The sequence below is a fragment of the Xenia sp. Carnegie-2017 genome, unplaced genomic scaffold (genome assembly GCF_021976095.1).
Source record: "Xenia sp. Carnegie-2017 unplaced genomic scaffold, XeniaSp_v1 HiC_scaffold_22, whole genome shotgun sequence".
Lineage (NCBI taxonomy): Eukaryota > Metazoa > Cnidaria > Anthozoa > Malacalcyonacea > Xeniidae > Xenia > Xenia sp. Carnegie-2017.
The window spans coordinates 13,903,261-13,920,195 of record NW_025813485.1 but is presented as its reverse complement, the minus strand read 5'-3'; the positions used below and the strand labels follow the sequence as shown (position 1 = coordinate 13,920,195).

General features: G+C 34.9%; 3 protein-coding genes across 3 annotated transcripts; 2 read left to right on the top strand and 1 right to left on the bottom strand.

Annotated features, from left to right (window-relative positions):
* Window positions 1-81: 81 nt before the first annotated feature.
* LOC124445975 (ribonucleoside-diphosphate reductase large subunit-like) lies at window positions 82-5,945 on the top strand. The gene is made up of 20 exons (XM_046996761.1): window positions 82-284; window positions 398-486; window positions 992-1,169; window positions 1,927-2,027; window positions 2,148-2,207; window positions 2,296-2,630; window positions 2,777-2,954; window positions 3,043-3,191; window positions 3,422-3,557; window positions 3,617-3,682; window positions 3,781-3,882; window positions 3,963-4,019; window positions 4,114-4,161; window positions 4,261-4,365; window positions 4,612-4,680; window positions 4,750-4,826; window positions 4,903-5,038; window positions 5,200-5,295; window positions 5,366-5,554; window positions 5,625-5,945. Exons 1-20 carry the CDS (start codon window positions 242-244, stop codon window positions 5,796-5,798), a joined length of 2,388 nt encoding a protein of 795 aa, XP_046852717.1. The 5' UTR covers window positions 82-241; the 3' UTR covers window positions 5,799-5,945.
* Window positions 5,942-9,203, bottom strand: LOC124445974 (gastrula zinc finger protein XlCGF52.1-like). Its single transcript, XM_046996760.1, has 2 exons — window positions 8,823-9,203; window positions 5,942-7,789 (listed from the first exon to the last, which is right to left on the bottom strand). The coding sequence occupies exon 2, from the start codon at window positions 7,656-7,658 to the stop codon at window positions 6,639-6,641; it is 1,020 nt and encodes a 339-aa protein (XP_046852716.1). The 5' UTR covers window positions 7,659-7,789; window positions 8,823-9,203; the 3' UTR covers window positions 5,942-6,638.
* Window positions 9,057-12,672, top strand: LOC124445973 (zinc finger protein 271-like). Its single transcript, XM_046996759.1, has one exon. It carries the CDS (start codon window positions 9,223-9,225, stop codon window positions 12,022-12,024), a length of 2,802 nt encoding a protein of 933 aa, XP_046852715.1. The 5' UTR covers window positions 9,057-9,222; the 3' UTR covers window positions 12,025-12,672.
* Window positions 12,673-16,935: the final 4,263 nt, after the last annotated feature.

Here is a 16,935-nt window from a genome sequence, read left to right as displayed (position 1 = left end):
TTGCATTGCTCATGTTGTTGGCAATCTAGTTTACTACAAATTTTCATAACGAGCGTTGATTGGTCAGGAGTTTCCGCGCACTTTTGATTGCTTTCTTTGGAAATTATTGAGAAATAATACAAACACGACATTCACCTTGGGAAGCATTAATCGTCGTTTTCAATTGTCGGCTGTCTCTCTATTTTGAACAATTTCAATTTCTATCGCCACTTTTAGTTTACTGTTTTTTATTTACATTCAGATGGCTGCGGAAATGACAAGCAAGATGTTCGTCGTCAAGCGAGGTTTGGAGTTTTATACTTTCTAATAATATAGATAGAAGGATATTTCTGTGCATACCACTTCTGGAGTGAAGAAATTAAATGAATCATCATCACATTTAATTGCTCATTTGTAGATGGACGCAGGGAGAAGGTTATGTTTGATAAAATTACATCTAGGATTAGCAAACTCTGCTATGGGCTAAACGAAGAGTACGTTGACCCGGTAAGATGAAAATGTTTTATGGCGCCAAATCGATGTCCGATAAGACACGCAGAATACCCATATCTGAATTTCAACAAATTTTTTTCGATAAAATTTACTCAATTTCATCAGGATTGTGTTTCATCGATCATAAAGAAGGGGAAAATAGAATTTCTTTCGCCTGAAATTTGAGATGTAAAGAGCTTTTACTTCCCGCCAAATATAAGAAACATGTGAAAATATATTTTTACTTATGTTGATATTACTTTCCTGACAACTGCTTTCCAAATAATTTTCAACGTACCTGTTCAAATTCGTCGGCAAAGGAACTAGATGGGCAATCATTTCTAACTAGTAATGAAATACTTGTGAAACATCTTATGTAATCCATAATTATTTTCTGTTGCACCATTACCTCGGATAACATTACTTAGCGTCTTATTGTGGTTGCTCAAGATGTCAATATATGCTGCGTATGAAACTGTTGTAAATTATTATAAAATATTATAAAATATTATAAATTCAGGTTGATATTACCATGAAAGTTGTATCTGGTGTGTATTCGGGAGTGACCACAGCTGAATTGGATACATTAGCAGCTGAAACTGCAGCAGCAATGACAACTAAGCATCCTGATTATGGAACGTTAGCAGCAAGGATTGCTGTCTCAAATCTCCACAAGGACACCACCAAGACATTCAGTGGTAGTGATATGAAAGCCATGTTGCACATAAGAACATTATATGGAGGGTGTTTATTTATGTATTCAGTTGTGTCCAAGTGATTTTTTTTGAATATAAATTGTTTAGTTCCTTTTATGAATTGTTTTCAAAATAAATAACTTAGCCACAACTGAACATATGAATAAAACCAGGGGCAGTTTATCCAGTAGGCTGAGTAGGCTTAAGCCTACAGGCCCTGGTTTTTGAAAGGCCTGTTGTATCTGGACGCAATTGGGATTTGAATGTTTTTGCTTTCCGGGCTAGCTAAATGTGCTTAACTTAGATAATTTTGCTGTTGAATCTTTAGGAGCAATTAATTGCAAAGGAAAAATGGCTTTTGTACTATCTACTTTTCAAATGTTAAATGCTCAGAACTCATGAAGTATTAACTTTTCTTATTTCCATGACCATGTCAATGATTTTTGAAATTTCATTTTAACTTTAAAATGAACTTTTCTCATTTTTTACCCTATGGGGTTACTAACACGATGTGCAAAGCAAAGGAAAACTGTATTTAGTGAGAGGAATAGGTATCGCTTAAAGGCCTTTAACTTTGTCTTAGCCTACAGGCCCTGTAATTAGTAATCCACCACTGAATAAAACACACACACCCCTCATAATTAATGTTCTCAGCATGACCCTGATGACATGCAACATCATCAAATGCTTTTTATGTTTAGATCAACTAAATTTCCTTTGTTGTTCAGTTTTAACTTTTAAATTTAATATTCTTTTGCAGTTGTGATGGGAAAATTGTATAAACATGTGAACCCGAGGAATAAAAAACCATCTCCTTTAATATCCAAGCAAATCTATGACATCATTATGAAACATGAAGATGTAAGTTTGTAGTTCTTAGTCACTTTTAAACCAAGTGAAAAAAGCACTTTCTAAGCTCATGAATTATGTTTTGATGTGATATTCCATGAAGTATTTTCTGCTTGATATAATTCCCAACAGGCCCTGAATTCTGCCATTATCTATGATCGAGATTTCAACTACACCTACTTCGGATTCAAGGTGAATAAAAACAAAATGAGTTTTAAATGTAGCAAGAAAAATTAGTTTCCCATGAACTGAAGATATGCAATTATCTTTTAGACCTTAGAGCTCATATCTGCTGAAATTAAATGGGAAAATTGCAGAGAGACCTCAGCATATGTTGATGAGGGTATCTGTGGGTATACATGGTGATAACATAGAACATGTCCTTCAAACCTACAACATGATGTCAAAAAGACTATTTACTCATGCATCACCTACCTTGTTCAACTCTGGAACAAACAGACCTCAATTATCCAGCTGTTTTTTGGTGGCCATGAAAGATGATAGCATTGAAGGGATTTTTGAGACTCTAACGCAATGTGCGCTGATTTCTAAATGTGCTGGTGGAATTGGTATTCATGTTAGTAACATTAGAGCAACTGGAAGTTATATTGCGGGGTAAGTGATAGCCATGCTTCAATGATATAAAATTTAGTTGTGCAATGTTTTTATGCCTCAAAATTATTTCCGTTTACGTTAATATTCCTTTGCTGTAATGTTATATGTCTCTACAATCAACTCTGCATGAGAAATATCTGTTTTTAGACAAACGGTGTGTCCAATGGTCTCATTCCAATGTTGCGTGTATTCAATGCTACGGCAAGATACGTTGATCAAGGGGGAAACAAGCGTCCCGGTGCGTTTGCCATCTACCTCGAACCCTGGCACGATGATATTTTTGAATTTCTTGACCTCAAGAAAAACACAGGAAAGGAAGAACAGGTAATATTTTGTAAAATTATTGTGAAATAAACTTGTATGTGGATGGATTTTGGATCATCTCTAAAATCAATCATGTCTTCTTTTCAAGCGTGCGCGAGATTTGTTTTATGCCATGTGGATTCCTGATCTCTTCATGGTTCGAGTTGAAAGAGATGAAGATTGGAGTCTAATGTGCCCGGATGAATGTCCTGGTTTGCAAGACGTTTATGGCGAGGAATTCGTAAAATTGTACACGACGTAAGATTTGATTTTGTCAAATGTACATGAGATGAATACATGAGGAAATGACGCTTTATTTTGGTTACATTCAAACTTTGATTATCACATTCATTTCAACACTTTCACTATCTATTTCCTAATTAAAATTTTTATGACAAACTTGGAAAAGCAAGGCAAGAGTTAATCTTCGTAATCTCTTCACTATTTCCTACAAACATGTTGTCACTGTATGAAAAATGTATTTACAGGTACGAAGCCGAGGGCCGTTATAGGAGAAAGGTGAAAGCACAAAAACTTTGGTTTGCCATGCTTGACGCTCAAATTGAAACTGGAACTCCGTATATGCTCTACAAGGATGCTTGCAATATAAAAAGCAATCAAAAGGTGAATTGCATTGTCTTATGATATAACGGGAGCAGGTTAACTAACCATGCATTTTTTAGAACCTTGGTACAATCAAATGCAGTAACTTGTGCACAGAGATTGTAGAATATACAAGTCCCGATGAGGTACGAGAGAATATTGAACATGCTTTATTATGGATGTCTTCAATAATGGCAGATGTAATAAGTGTTGTTTGTTTTTTTTTACATACTGTTCCGTTCAGGTGGCAGTATGCAACTTGGCTTCAATTTCACTTAAAGAGTTCGTAAAAACCGAGAAAAACCCTCCGCAATATGACTTTCAAAAACTCTTTGAAGTTACGAAGGTACAAGGGAAATGGGTATAAAACTGGAAATTTTTATTTTTCCACCACGATCAACACGGGATTGCGCATGTTTTATGTAGGTTGTAACCAGAAATTTGAATAAAATAATTGATATCAATTATTATCCAGTTCTTGAGGTACGTATATCTTATCAAACAAGATAAATTTATTCTACTAAACCTAATTTATACCCTACTATATCCATATATATCCATACTTTTTGTTCTAAAGGCGCGTAATTCAAACACGAGACACAGACCTATTGGTATCGGAGCACAGGTAATATGAATCAAAGTTGCTGCAATTTTTTCTCCAAAGATCGCTCTCGTTTGCGATGAATACGATTTGGTGAATATCCCATATTTATATCGACTATAGGGATTAGCAGACGCCTTTATTTTCATGAGATATCCATTTGAAAGCGAAGAAGCCCGTCAACTCAACATTGAAATCTTCGAAACCATGTATTTCGCTGCTTTATCGGTAAGTAATCTTATATTCGACATTGGCGACTTCTATTAACACAGTAAATATTAAATAAGAAAACCTGTTACACATATATCACTTTTAGAACGAGATTTTTTTCCTTAAGTGGGCTGGTACTGCGATTTTAATATTTATAGTGAATCTCGAACTTAGCAAATCATCAACAGTCTCGTGTTCTTTACACATAGTAACCTAAGCAGGAAAGGTTTTGAAATGCGTATCTAATGTTTTGTTGTGTGGCAGGCGTCATGCGAGTTAGCAGAGGAAGAAGGACCTTACTCAACGTACGAAGGCTCGCCTGTTAGTCAAGGGGTGAGTTGAGATTTTGGCTGTCTCTTATCCAATTTAGACGATTACAATCTTATTTATATCAATGCTTAGATTTTGCAATTTGACTTGTGGAATGCAACACCTACGAATAGATGGAACTGGACGGACTTGAAGAAAAAGATTGCCAAGTGAGTTCTACCATTTAGATAATGAAAGAAGAATGTTGAATGTGTATTTAAATGAATATATTTTTTTTCTTGAAAGACATGGTGTGCGAAACAGTCTTCTGCTCGCTCCAATGCCGACCGCTTCAACTGCGCAAATTCTGGGAAATAACGAGTCTTTTGAGCCGTACACAAGCAACATTTACACCAGACGAGTCTTATCAGGAGAATTTCAGGTAAGAATCCAAAGAAATTATTTCCAACACAATAATGAAGACGTAACTGTTTCAAAAATACTTCTTTTTAAATTGTATCATGATGAACATTTTTGCTCTTTCGCGATCCTGAACGACTACATGCGTTGAAAAACAGACATTGAAGTTTTTGAAATTTTTAGGTTGTTAATAATCATTTATTAAAAGATCTTGTCGAGGCTGGCTTGTGGAATGAAAAAATTAAGAACCAACTCATTGCAAATGGTGGGTCCATTCAGGTACGTGTAATGGTTGAAATATTGTACCTCGTCATGTTCCATCGATAACTCTAATGTCTTTCGACCATAGAACATCAAAGGAATACCAGACGACCTTAAACAGCTATATAAAACTGTCTGGGAAATTTCACAGAAAAGACTGATAGACATGGCTGCTGACAGAGGAGCGTACATTGATCAAAGTCAATCATTCAATGTTCACATGACCGACATCAACTACGGGAAATTAACGAGCATGCATTTCTATGGATGGAAGAAGGTATTGGTACTTCACAATGAAACTTATATATATATGTCCAAACATGTCAATGAAAGATTTTTTTACACAGGGTCTGAAAACGGGAATGTATTATCTCCGATCAAAACCAGCTGCACAAGCTATCCAGTTCACAGTCGATCAAGAGGCTTTACAAAAAACATCCGAAGAGAAAGCGAAACTGAACGAAGAAGCGTTGGCGTGTTCATTAGAAAACAAAGACGCATGTGTTATGTGCAGTGGATGAATGAAAATGTTACTGAACACACATTGCAAATCGAATGTGGTAGTCAAACTTACAATTTTTTGTCAAGACATGACATTACTGCTAGGTATAAAATATCTTTAACACGCACTTGTAACGCTGTGTTTTGCATGTTTATACATGTATTGATTAGGCTTTTTTATTTAATTTTCAGACAATTATTAGTCTGTACATACAATTTACATTCGGATTTTTTTATAATGTAATTAAAAATCATTTTACGAATGAGTTTTGTTTCTGCTTACAGTAAGCGTATATGATTGGATTAGAACGTGTTCCTATCACTTTTAATATCGGTAGCATACATAATGGACTTTCTGACACACTATAATATCACGCATTTTCGTAGCATTTTGTAACAAAAATTTTCACGTTTTAATTGTCATGCAACATTCACCTATTTCTAACCTTTCTCATCAGGTCTCTTCTTGAGTATAAGTACTTAATGAGAAACCTATAACGCATCTCTTCGATTTTCATTTCACAGACATGTCTAAAGTTTTTCAACCAATAAACATTTTAGAAATGTCAATATTCAATAACAATACACGGTTAGGGGCCAAATTCGACAAAATATACTTCGTTCAACAATCGCGGACATGTACCACAATGGTTTAAAATAGGCGGGAAATAGCTACATACCCGAGTAACAGTGTATGTATTTATAACACTCATAAACTCATGTCAGATTTCGTCCTAATTTCGTTTTCATTACACACTGAATGACGGCCTCCTTCCCCACCGCGATTGACGTACGAGATCTATTTGTCACCTGCTCTCACACACGACAAATTCAAAAGCAACGATGCTCTTTATAAATCATCATATTGTCACGACGAACTCAGTTTTTTCGCTGACTTCAACATTGCCACAAGTGTCAAAATCCATAGTCTCGCATACAACAACCTGAGAATTTTCAACATCTTGGTGGCCATCGCCTTTCATTTCGTCACTACTTTCGCACTCCTCTATCGTGGAATGTTCTTTTTCATGTTCGTCAAACAAATGACAATTATATTCACGCGCAGTTAAAAAAGCTTTATCACATGTTTCACACCCGTAAGGCAAATCAGTATGAGTCTTTAAGTGTGCGGTCAACTTGGACTTCTTAGAAAAACGTTCCCCACATTCATAGCAGTGAAATGGCTTCTCTCGTGAGTGTGTCTTCACGTGTCTATTTAAGTCACCAGTTTTTGTGAATCCACGTCCACAAATCGGACAACGATAAGGTCTCTCTCCACTATGCAACCTTTGATGTATTACCAAACTAGATTTCTGAGTAAACTGTTTCCGGCAAATATCGCAAACGAATGGCCTAGACCCTTCATGGCTTCTTAAGTGACGATCGAGATTACTTGATTCGGAAAACCTTTTCTCACATTTGCAGCATTTGTACGGCTTAACACCACTGTGCGTGCGCATGTGCACAGCAAGATTAGAACTAAAGCGGAACGTTTTGTGACATTGTGTGCATGAGAATGGTCGTATCCCTGTATGTGTTCTACTATGTGCAGTAAGATGAGCCTTCTCTCGAAACGTTTTACCACATTCTTCACAAGTAAATGGCTTATCTTTACTATGAACCCGTAGATGTCGCTCAAGGTAGGTGTATTTCACAAATGATTTGTCACAACTCAAACATTTATAAGGCCGTTCAAAGTCATGCTGCTTCATATGAACAGTCAAGCTTCCTTTGTATTTCATCTTAACACCACATATGCCACAAGTGTAAGGTCTAGAGCCATTATGCCACATTAAATGAACTCTAAGTTGATCATGTTGTTGAAATGATTTTGCACACTTAGGGCATTGCAAGTTATCTGAACTTTGATTGGTCAACATTGCTTTTCTCAATATTCAAAATTATGATCCAAAACTTACGATTCTTGATGAATGTGACACAAAAAGTAGTTCTACAATCTCCCGTACTTCCCACATTGAAGGATTTTTTCTTTAGAAACAGCTACCCTAAACTAAATAGTCAGATCATCAGCAAAAAATGTTGATAAAAATTGCTGATTACTTGCACAGATATTTTCAAGTAAATACAAAATATGGGCTAATGGGTATGATAAAATTGTGACACAATGAAAACCTGAACGTAATAATATTACAAACTTGTGATAAGTGACATGAAAGTGTGCAAGATTTGACTTTTATAATAAGTTCTCACTATTTTGGACATATGTATGTTCATTGTTTTTAAAAAACGTTTTTCGTAATATTTGGTAATTTGTGCACGTGGTATTCGCATGTAATTTTAAGAATTACAAGGCCATCACTTCACTATCTTAACGATAAAGTTGTAGCTATTGCATTGCGATGAAATCAACATATGCTATCACTTCACTATCTTAATGATAAAGTTGTAGCAATTGCATTGCAACAAAATCAAAACACAAAATTTTCAATTATTTTTGGCCATCAGACTCTTCCAACTTCAACATCAAAATTATTGATTTATCACATTGAACAATACCACCAACATCTTAATCTTAGCATTCACACCAATTAGTTTTTCTTCCACTTTTTCATCACTTTACAACGTGAAAGAATCTGTTAATTACTTTCATCAAACTATTTGAAACATCCTTGATTGTACTCCAAAATAGCAGGGGTACAAATAAATTTTTATGTTCCATGCAACTCGAAAATTTGTAACCAGGTTTAGAGTTAAGAAGAAATTTTAAAGAAGCTTTATACAATAAACGCTTAATGTACCAGTAAATAACCGAACATAGAATTAATATGTAACCTGAGTAATCAGCTGCTGTCTAAATTTCCACCATTATGAAAAAATTCAAATTTTAAAACTCAAATTTAAGCACGTGGTATTCGCATGTAATTTTAAGAATTACAAGGCCACCACTTCACTATCTTAACGATAGAGTTTTCGTATAAATTTATTACAATTCAATATAGTTAAAAAATGGATTTTGCATGCTTGTACCTCTGAAGTTAAAACTGCGAACATTTTAGTTCAATGAGAACTTTAAAACACTCTACCTTCTATCTTTGGCAGAGAGTATATTCTGTTGAGTATAGGTCGGTGGAGTCCTCAAAAGCATTATGTTTTTCGAACAAAGTGCAGTGACTGAGCGAACTAGTTTCATATTGCTGAACCATGTCCATGAACAACTGATGAGCTCTGAAGTCTTAGGTTTAACATGAAGTAAAACAAAATACAAAAATAAAACTGCTGGCGATAACAACGTGTGCTCTACTACGTCATCACTAACATCCTCCCGGATAAAAGAACATATGATTTATCGAACGGAAAATTGTTTCTTGTTTTGTGATATTTCGTTTCAATTGTTGGTAAAGGTGAATCATTTGGTGAATCTTTCTCATCCATATTTTGAAATATTTGGTATACTTTGAAGATTTTTTAAAGATTCTCGTCATAATGACTACAAACTTTGGTTTCAGTGATTCTGATGTTTCGACACCGGAATCGGACACTTGGGATGACACATTTTCTAAACTTATAAGTACTAGTTTGGATATTTTAGCCGAGCAGTCGAATCATTCTAATGAAAGTAGCGTGACCTGTTATCTCTGTAAAATGGATTTTTCAAACCGAGATGAACTCAGCGTTCATATACGATCTTTCCACGGACAATCGTCAAGCTCCAGCGAATTATACTTCAAGTGTGACGTTTGTATGAAAATTTTTGCGAATTCGTCTGATTTGGAAATTCATGTTCAAATTCATTCCAGTAGTTGCACTTACCATTGCACTGTTTGTCTAGAGACGTTTCAATCTCAAGAGGCTTTTAACTCGCATGTGGTAAGCCAGCCAAATAAGTATAAATGTGAAGTGTGCGCAATTGCATATTCAAACGAATGTGATTTAAAAGTACATTTGAAAACAGGGCATGAAAACTGGGAAAACCATAAATGCGAAACTTGCAGTAAGGTATTTCCATCCTTGAGTACTCTTAACTCTCACAAGAGAGTTCACATTCGACCATACACATGTGATGTATGTCAAAAATCATTTTCTCGATTAAGAGCACTGAATTTGCATAAAAATACTCATACTAAGAAGAAAATCAAGTGTAATGGCTGTGATGAAAAATTTGCTACAAGAGAGTTGGCTCAATTCCATTATGATAGCAATCCCCTATGTAAGGACAAGACTTTGAAATGCGGAGTTTGTGAATTGGTCCTTGCAACCTGTGATGAATATGATGGTCATATGAAGGCGCATGTCACCAACGGTGAAAGGTGCTACAAGTGTGACGAATGCGGAAAACTCTTTCATAAGATGAGTCATCTTCTTTCACATAAAAAAACACATTTAGGAGTCCGGCCTTATAAATGTTCAGTCTGTAATAAGGGTTTCTCACGAACCAATGATTTGATGTATCATTTGAGAACTCATACAGGAGAGAAACCATTTAAATGTGAAGAGGATGACTGCGATGCTTCCTTTAATAGGGCGAGTGATCTAAAATATCACAAAAACATGCATTCTGAAAACAATCCAAACACTTGTGAGATTTGTCAAAAAGCCTTTCCTCGTTCTCAGGACTTGCTTGTCCATATGCGAAAGCACACAGGGGAGAAACCTTTTAAATGTGACATTTGTAATGCAGGATTTGGGCGTAGTAGTGACAGAAGATATCACAAGCTTACCCAACATCCAGATCCCAATCAAGAACAGCCTTACAAGTGTAATAGTTGTGATCTAGCATTTGCTACACCAAAATTGCTTTCAGTTCACAATCGAATTCATCGGGACAAAATCTATAACTGTGATGAATGTGACAAATCCTTCTTCATTCCCAGCCGTCTTGCTTCACACAAACGAACTCATAGTGGAGAAAAAAATCATGTTTGTGATGTATGTCAGAAGGCATTTACAAGAGGCCATGATTTAGTGATACACAAGCGTATGCACACTGGTGAGCGACCCTATAAATGTGACATGTGCGATAAAGCTTTCACTAAAACGACCCAGTTGAAATATCATAAGCGTTTACACACTGGTGAGAATTTATTTGATTGTGATCAATGCGATAAGAAGTTCAATCAGCCTCGATTGTTGCGGGCTCATAAATTTGTTCACAGCGGTGAAAAACCTCACAAGTGCGATACGTGTGATAGAGCATTTTCGAGAGCCCATGATCTTCTTCATCATAAGAGACTTCATACCGGTGAACGACCCTATCAGTGCGATATATGTGGCAAATCGTTTATAAAATCCACGATGCTTATGTACCACAAGCGAACCCACACGGGAGAAAATCCACACAAATGCGATGAATGTGATAAAGAATTCATGATTCCTTCGCAGCTAGCAGCGCATAAGCGAGTACATAGTGGAAAAGAATTTGAATGCGATGTTTGTAAGAAAACATTCTCTACAAAATGGGATTTGAAGTATCATAAGCCGATACATTTGGACGTTAGACCATTTCCATGTGATATCTGTGACAAATCGTTTTCAAAGGCAAGTCAGTTAACTTACCACAAACGTAAGCATAACGGAGATAAACCCTACAAATGCGACTCTTGCGATAAGGCTTTCGTAAAACCTTCGCAACTTTCCGTGCATAAGCGAGTGCATACCGGAGAGAAACCTTACAAATGTAGCGTATGTGAAAAAGGATTTTCCAGATCGAATGATTTGAGGTATCATGAAAGTACTCATTCGTCTGACAAGCCGTTCGTTTGTGAAGCGTGCAAAAAAGGTTTTCGAGATAAAAAGTCTTTATTGCGACACCAGAAAAGAATGCATAAAAACCAGAGTGAAGAAGAGCACGTATGTGTCACGTGTAAAGAAGTGTTTTCATCCCCTGGTGAACTTCGCCGTCACATTCTAGTTCATAAAAAAGAAAAGCGTTTCAAGTGTGATAAATGTGACAAGTCTTTTGCCAGAAATCATGACTTAAAATTACATAAACGTACACATGAAGATAAACCATTCAAATGTGGTTTATGTGGTTTAGATTATGTATTAGCAAATGATCTTATTAAGCACGTAGAAACACATCATACTGCCGAAAAATTTCACTGCAAATCTTGCAACGAAGATTTCGGTTCTTCAGAGCTTCTTGAAAAACATACTTGTAAAAGTGGCGAGGATGACGGAGCATGTGCTGCTGATACAGCAGAAATTCAATTTGTTTGTTCCCTATGTGGCACTAGTTTTGACTCGGAGAAGAAACTAGACCAACATATAAAGCAGTCACATCCGTAAATTTTATAATGTTATGTATATAGTTGAAACTGTTATTTTTGTTTTCAGTGTGACCTTGGTAATTATATAATGTAGGTTCTTTGCATGATATTTTAATCATATGTTACTCTACCCACTTTCCTGATTATCTTGTAGAACCGTGCAAGTGTGTGATCATTGTTGTACATGAACGCGTAATCCTCAAAAAATAGATCACCAAAAAAATTGTCGTTCAATAATCTCATAATACTTGACGCCTTCGGATCTCAGTCAATTATCATATGACAATTCTCTGAAATTCAGACGAAATGAGCATCATACTAAATTTGCCTTTTTGAATTGATGAATTTCGAAATGATTCACCACTTGCATGTGTTTGTAAAAAGAAAACGTCAATAGTAAACACATAAAGTGGTGTGGAATTGGTGTATAAAGTGTAATAATTTAATTTGCTTTTGGTACATTTGGTGTTGCGTGATTTCTTAATTCATTTTGTTATAATTAGATTACCTGACACGTGCGTTAGACTGCAGACTAGTTTTAATGGTATTAAATAATGCAAAAACACGATAATTGAATATATTTAATCTCAGAAATCTTTGTGTCGTTACAACAATGTAATAAATGTTTATGAAACAATATGACTATGCTTTGAGTTGACAAAGGAAATTGTACTGAATCCTATTTTGAGTATGTTTTTTTGTTGCGTACCTTACCTAACATATTATAGTCGTTGTTCGAATTAACTTAGGTAATTAAGTAATTCCTTAAGTAATTCCTTGTTAAATAAATCAACCAGCTAAATTTTTAACAGTCCCTTGTATAAAATTTTTCAAAAATCATTCGTTTGCGCGTCTTGATATCAAACGGAAACGCGTTATCCTATAAAACACGATGGTAGACGAATATCTAAATGGACTTTACTACCCTTGTGCTAAGAGAATAAATGTTTGACCACACACGCGAGTGGAAACAATAATACAATTAGCCACTTTTTTTCCGTCCGTCGTAAAAAAAAACTGCAAACACTGCACATCTAGTACTGAATTGCAATGCACATACCTTAGGGTAGCTTACAGCTAGAATATACGTTTGAAATCTTTGTTTATTTTATTCCAATGTTCCTGTCACGGAAACTTGGCTCAGGCTCCTTGGCTGATACTATGTGTCGTTCAAATTAACTGAAATGAAGGCATTTTAAATTTGGTGTGTATCAACCAGCTCATTCTTTTAGCTGTTTAAATGAAATCATTTTAGCTCTTGTACCAAAGCAAGTTTTGTCTTATGAGTAATGACTTGCAAAATAATCACTTATAACTGCAAAAGAAATATTTGAAAACTTACAGCAAACATAAAAACTAAAATGTCGATGAGGAGAGAAAACCTTTTCCGAGTTGCTGTAAATTTTTTAAATTATTCGTCCACTGTTGTAGTCCTCAACAATTGTGTCTGGGCAACACATGTTTCTTGTAACAGTCAAAGACTCCCAGCACACCTTTTTCTAATGAAAAAGTTGTTGTGTTTTTTTCTTTTGCACACACTTTTTCGTCGTTTTATCTTATTTTAAAGTTTAAAACAACGTTGGTCAATGGCTTTTTCCAACTCAAGGCAAAAGAGGCAATAAGGTTTAAGCTGAATTAAGATCAACATAATTTTGGAATGCACCACTTGAAAAAAAAGATGAGAAATTGTTTGTGTGGCAATGTGTGCTGTAAATGTCTGAAAATAATACTGTACAAATCATATCTTTTCTTCAGTTCTGCATACAGACACATGAAAACAAGCTTTACACACTGCGCTGTTAACCTGCACCGACAGTAATCAATTGAGCTACACACATATGACAACTATAAGAAAGGAAACCATCATACAAAAACATTCTATAAATTTCATCTGATAAATTATTATCTGACGAAAAATTCTGAAAAAAACACACTCCAGCTACAAGGAAGCCGCTTCTTAGGCGAAACAAGATAGAATTATAGAAATTGAGGAAATTCAATCAACGTGTCTCAAAGTGAATTCTCACACAAATGGCTATATGCACGCAAATTGCAAACGACTCGCATAAGGTAATGTCTTTTTATATGTGATCTTGACCAATCTAAAAGTTTTTGCAATGATTTGAGTGAGTATTTCTTTACGGACACAATCCAAAACCTAAAATATTTTAAAATTGATAATCACTTGATTTTCCTTATGACGTGACAAAATTCATACATTTGATAAAAAAAACGCTCCATCGAAGCCATTTATCTATATTCTCTAAAAACTGTGAAATCAATGCAAGCCCTGGCATATTATAGAGCCATACGTCAACAATGGTAAGCAAAACTTGTAAATCATCCAATCATGTCTCTGAACTGAGAAAAAATAATATAATTGTAAGTATAATTAGTAAGTAACTACCACAATCAACAACCACTTATTATAAACTCTGTTTTCTAAATGGTTAATCATGCATTGCCAATTATGTTTAGAACGTTTTAGACTTGAAACGAGAATTTTAAATTCCTGATACATCATACGCTGTCATAGCTATGTGATTTTTGTTACATCTGTTGAGCGCAAGAGAAAGTTTTCCAAACATGTGAAACTTCTCAGTCCAGTTTGTTTGTCATGTTTTTTTGTTCTATTCCATTTACGAAACCACTTGATCATCAAAAAATCAGTTAGTTAACCTTTTTTTAACTCAGTTGTTAACGCCGAACAATTTAAGATAAAAAAAGTTGTTTTCGTAAGGATGGTTTACCAACCGACCACACGTAAGAGCTGTCAGCCGAGTCTTTGACTCTTTTCTCAATATGATTTTCTGCTTAATGGAACACGTACAACTGACATTGTATCTTTTTACAGACAGTTCGTAGCAGTTTATCCATAGCTGTGAAGGCGGACATTCGTTAGCTAAAATTATCCTTCAGCATTAACTATAATGAGCTTACTAAACCATCACAGGCTTCCTTACTACGACCGCAAAACCGGTAGTGCTCCATTTAATTCACTTATGTGACAAAGTCAACTGTAGGTGTCGGCTTACCTCCCGTGATCAAAGAAATTCCAAGCAAATCATGTGATTTTATCACTCATTTACTGAAAAAGTACTAGCTCACCCTACAAATAAAGCGTTTTGTTGATTATTTCCAAAAATTTTCTATAGAGCTCGTCAATCTTAGAGTATTTGGAAATTGCTTTTTCAAAGTTATCGCAATGCTCAATCATGTTTTCTATTATTTTCCATTAGTTTCATCATATCAGGAAAGATCAACTTTCTTGGTGGCCATAAAACAAAACGTTTATGACAAAAGGAAACTAGAAAAGTTTCAAAAGGATATAATGGAGACATCATGCTCAAAAATTAAATATTTTTTGACAACTTCCTCGCCGAAGTGGTATGTATACTTTTGTTATTAGGATTAAAGTTTTCGGATTCTCAAAGTTTATATTCGGAATATGGCACTTGTAAGTGGCCTAGGGATAAATATGAAATGATTTAAAACGTCAGCTCTCATCAGTCATTTCGTAAAAGTATAGCGCTCTCAAAACCCCTCATACATGCAAGAAGTGGGCAGAGATACTAAGGTAAGCTTTAGTTTTTAATAATTTCTATCAGCTCAATCATACATCTATAGTGTATGCAAAATTTCATTTAAAATTTAACCAAAATAATATAAGGTCTTAGCTTTAAAGACCATTTAACCTGCTCCTGGCAATAAAAATATAGGTTGTAAAGAATGAAATGAGAAATCCTTACATTAAATGACCGATACATCATTATTTAAGATAGCCGCTAGATATAACACATTGCTGAATTGAAATGTAGAAGTAACTAAGACTTTTCTATTACTGCATGGCGCAAGACAAAAAACTGTTTCAATGATTGTTTATAGTTATAGAGTAATTGATTAATAAAACCAGTTGACCTAAGGCATAGTTCACACAAGATGTGCAACAGTTTTCACGTTTTTATGAATGGTTTGCATTGACTCTTTTTGTAGTTTTTGTTCTGAATATAAAATGTTTGTAGCAATATTACTTTAAACAAAATAATGATGTAACACATCGCACTAAGACATGCTTCTGTATAAAATATTCCACAATGCTCATAAAAAAGTTTATTGACCAGCTGATATGGACCTAACATATGATAAATATTTTGATAAAGTAAGTACTCCAATTGTGCAATCCGATTTTTTCATGTTAGATTGCTAATTGCTCATGTTTGAGTTTTGACAGCTCCATCAGAACATGCAGAGGCTTTATCTTTTAGCCTTGCTTTAACTTCAGTCTAGCTTTTTCCAAACTCGGTACAATATTCGCTGTTCACTGAGATTTGATCAATCAAAGAACTTGACGTAACTAGGTAACAGTTGCAAAAAGTGACTGCGGAATACGCTTTTTATATCTACTTGTTTATACGAAAAGTATTATTCCGTAAAACAAACAATTTTATTGACATTTTGAGGTAGGAACTCCGACATACAAGATATGTCAACATGCCTCACACGATGCTGTGAGGTCAAAAAAATTTTTCATTCAGTTTGTTTTTCTATAATTGGATATATTTTCATTACAGGTGCGTCAAAACTGCTAAATAAAATTAGCTTGTTAAGCATCAACCGAATTGAAACACAACTACTTCAAGTGTTATAGTTTCTATTGTACGGAATTTGATTGGAAAGTAGTTCAGGCAATATAGCTATAAAAAAATAAAAATTTTTAATGCAAATAAGATTGAAAGAATTTATTACCATGCAGGCGGTTAACATTTTGAATTTATTGAAAAGAAAAATGTATCATCTGATCAGGACACTACCTCTTTTCAGAAAAACAAGCTAAACTTTAGCTACTTGTTATTACAAATATTTAAATGAATACTTTTTGATAAAAAAAACTGCAGAATGACGAACAAGTTGTTGAAATTCATCATGGTAC